This window comes from Bison bison, unplaced genomic scaffold, assembly GCF_000754665.1.
Source record: "Bison bison bison isolate TAMUID 2011002044 unplaced genomic scaffold, Bison_UMD1.0 scf7180017864487, whole genome shotgun sequence".
NCBI classification, from domain to species: domain Eukaryota; kingdom Metazoa; phylum Chordata; class Mammalia; order Artiodactyla; family Bovidae; genus Bison; species Bison bison.
In genome coordinates this window covers 7,992,308-7,995,849 of record NW_011495047.1, presented here as the reverse complement: position 1 = coordinate 7,995,849, position 3,542 = coordinate 7,992,308, and the positions used below count along the sequence as shown (strand labels likewise).

Genomic DNA, 3,542 nt, shown 5'->3' with positions numbered 1-3,542 from the left:
GGAGGCGGGGGTGGGATGGGGTTGGGAGGGAGCTAACATTTATCAATCCACTGCTATAAGCCAGATCCACTGCTTATATGACCTTGTTTCTGGTCACAGCCTTTGTGGAGTATGTATTATCCCCATCTCACTTCCTAATCTAGAGACTGCACACTCCATGAAAACAAGGACCAGGTCTGTCTTGTTGATCCACAAATTTACAGCCTCTAACACAGTGACCAAGACAATAGACATTCAAGGACTTTACACATGTATGCATGAATGCAAAACCCTTAGGAGGCTCACCATTTATCAGGAGAGAGAACCATGTAAAGGTGTGCCTGTGAAATAGAGGGTGGAAAGTTCTGTGAAGGAGGGATGTGGGAAAATAAGGAGAGTGGTGAAGTCTGCTTGGTGGGTGGACAAAAAGATTTTGGGCAAATGAGCTGTTTGAGCTGGGTGCTGGAAGAAGATGAGGAATTTGTTATGTCAGTAGAGAGAGAGGGATGGACCCTTGGGCAGAGGAAGCTGCCTAGGGAAGGATCAGAAGTACGAGAAAACTGCATTTTGAGAGCTGCTGGAATGTAAGCAGGGGAGCAAAGTGAGGTTGGAGCAGAAGGTAGGAGCCAGATCATGGGCTGGGCTGGGGTGGGGTGAGGTAGGGAGAGGTGGGGAGGAGTGAGGATGCTCATATGCCAAGCCAAGGATTGGGACTATCTCCAGAGGGCTGTGGGGCCCACCATAGGTTTCTGCAGGTTTGAAACAAGGGGAAATGAGATCCGATTTAAGTTTCAGGAAGATCACTTGGGCAGCTGTAGGAAGAACGGATGAGCAATGTAGAATGGAAAAAAAAAAAAAAAATCAGGCCCGTGGCTGGGGAACCACCAGGAAGGACAGGGCTGTGCCCATGGGGATAGGACAGCAGACACAGATGTTCAAGAGGAATGCCTGGCAGGACTCCCTGAGAGTCTGGATGGCCCCTGAAGGTGTTGGAGCCCATCCAGGGCTTTGGGTCTGCAAGGGCTGTGTTTCAGAAAACAGAAGCCCTGTGTGTTCAAAAGGCTAACAAAGTCAGTACCATCCCCCCAGGAACAAAGCCATGTCAGCCCTGATGGGGCCTGGTGCTGTGTGGGTGCCCAGGGATGTGTGTGATTGACAAGGGTGGAGCTAGAGAAGACATAGCAGTGGAGGCCCTGGTAAGATGCTCAGGTCTTTTGAGTCTGGAAGGAAGAAGGCTCAGGGGAGATGTGCTAAGAGTCTAGAAAACCAAGAACATGCCATCGCATGGCCAAGGACTCTGCCCAAAACTTCCAAGGGACACAAGTAATCAAGTGAAAAGGAACTGTCTTTCATAGGCTGGCTGTGACTTTCTGGAGAAGTGTGGACTCAAAATGCACCTACAGAGGGCTGAAAACTTCCTGGCTGACAGGCAGGTGGGAACAGAGCTGGAGCTCCAAGGACCCAGCCTGTACTTCAGAGGGTGGAGGATGGCCCAAACTTTGCCCGGACAGGTTCTGGTGGCCCTGCAGCCAACTCCCTGGCTACAGAGGAACTATACTCTATGAGGAGGCAGTGAGGGCAACCCAGACATTTGCTGCTCCTCTCTGGACCTAAGGAAGGGTTGATCTATATGGTGGCTATGATAGCTTGCAGTTGTCATTTTCTTCTGTTGACTTAACTACAGTTGGCTCTGGGTTTCAGGGTACACGTAGGATACAGGAGAGGAGTAGGGGTAAAGGGGAGACTGGGAGATGGAAAAGCCACCGGGATAAAGGCCTGGGACTTCCAGGGGACCTGGAGCATGGAAACAATCATCAGAGATTTATTGAGCAGCTACTAGGTCCCAGGGACCAGCCTAGGCTCCGGGGATGGAACAATGAACAAAACAAGCCTCCGTGCCTGCTCTAGTGGAACTCACACTCTGGTGGGCCTCCAAGACTGGGGGTGCAGTCAGGCCCAGGAGCAGGGCAGTGACCTCAGTGGGTCCCTGTGTATGCCCCTTGCAGGTATTCTCTGTGGCACCCCCGTTTGAGGTGAACGGTCTCCCACGAGCTGTGCCCCTGAGCCTGCCCTACCAGGACTTCAAGAAGGATCTCTCCGATTACCGAGAACGGGCTCGGCTGCTCAACAGGGTCCGGAGGGTGGGCTTCTCGCACATGCTACTCACACCCCCCCAGGTCCCACTGGCTCCTGCTCAGCCTCAAACAAATGGGAAGGAGGAAGAGGAGGAGGAGGAGGAGGAAGAGGAAGAAGAGGAGGACGAGGAGGAGGAAGAAGAGGATGAGGAGGAGGAAGATGAGGAGGAGGAGGAGGAGGAGGCAGTGGCCCTGGGGGAGGTTCTGGGGCCACACAGCGGCTCCAGCAGTGAGGGCAGCGAGAGGAGCACAGACCGGAGCCAGGAGGGTGCGCCTTCCACGCTGCTGGCTGACGACCAGAAAGAGTCCAGGGGCCGGGCCTCGATGGCTGACGGGGACCTAGAGCCTGAGGAGGGCTCCAAAACGCTGGTGCTCGTCTCCCCTGGTGACATGAAGAAGTCGCCCGTCACTGCCGACCTGGCCCCCGACCCCGACCTGGGCACTATGGCCGTCCTCACCCCACAGCAGGAGCGGCCCCAGCCCACTGGCAGCCAGCTGGATGTGTCGGAGCCAGGCACCCTGTCCTCCGTCCTCAAGTCCGAGCCCAAGCCCCCCGGGCCTGGGGCAGGGCCGGGGACAGGAGCAGTGGCCATGGGGGCAGGGGGAGCGGCAGTCACCTCCTCACCCTTCACCAAAGTTGAGAGGACCTTTGTGCACATTGCGGAGAAAACCCACCTCAATGTCATGTCTTCCGGTGGACAAGCCTCCCGGTCTGAGGAGCTCAGCTCTGGGGGTGAGCTGGGCCTGGAGGTGACCTCTGATGGGAGGGTGGCGGAGGAAGGGGCCTCCGCACACCTGGAGAACGGCATTGCCCTGTCAGGGCTGGAGAGCTGTGTCCCGTCAGCACCCCCGGGGAGTGGCCCCTTGGAGGTGACCGCAGACTCACTGCCCAATGGCCCAGCCCTGGCTGATGGGCCTGCCCCCGTGTCCCTGCTGGAGCCAGGCCCCGAAAAACTGGCCACCATCTCTCCTAGTCGCCACGCTGTGCCAGGCCCTCGCCCCAGGAGCCGAATCCCTGTCCTGCTGTCTGAGGAGGACACAGGCTCGGAGCCCTCCGGCTCACTGTCGGCCAAAGAGCGGTGGGGCAAGAGGGCCCGACCGCAGCAAGACCTGGCGCGGCTGGTGATGGAAAAGAGGCAGGGCCGCCTGCTACTGCGCCTGGCCTCTGGGGCCTCGTCTTCTTCCAGCGAGGAGCAACGCCGTGCCTCTGAGACTCTCTCAGGCACAGGCTCCGAGGAGGACACGCCTGCCTCCGAGCCTGCAGTGCCCAAGAAAGCCGGGCGGGCAGCTGCCACCCGGAGCCGGATCCCCCGCCCCATTAGCGTCCGCATGCCCACGCCTGCCACAGCCCAGCAGCCCCCCGACAGACCCCAAGGTGCGGCCCCAGCATCTGACACAGCCATCACCAGCAGGTGAGAAACCGCTGCC

At 57.9% G+C, this 3,542-nt stretch overlaps 1 protein-coding gene across 1 annotated transcript in view; it reads left to right on the top strand.

Annotated features, from left to right (window-relative positions):
- Window positions 1–3,542, top strand: part of TTBK1 (tau tubulin kinase 1) — a 38,875-nt gene that overhangs the window by 31,577 nt on the left and 3,756 nt on the right. The window contains 1 exon segment of the mRNA XM_010863238.1: window positions 1,986–3,526. Coding sequence (XP_010861540.1) covers window positions 1,986–3,526 — 1,541 coding nt within the window.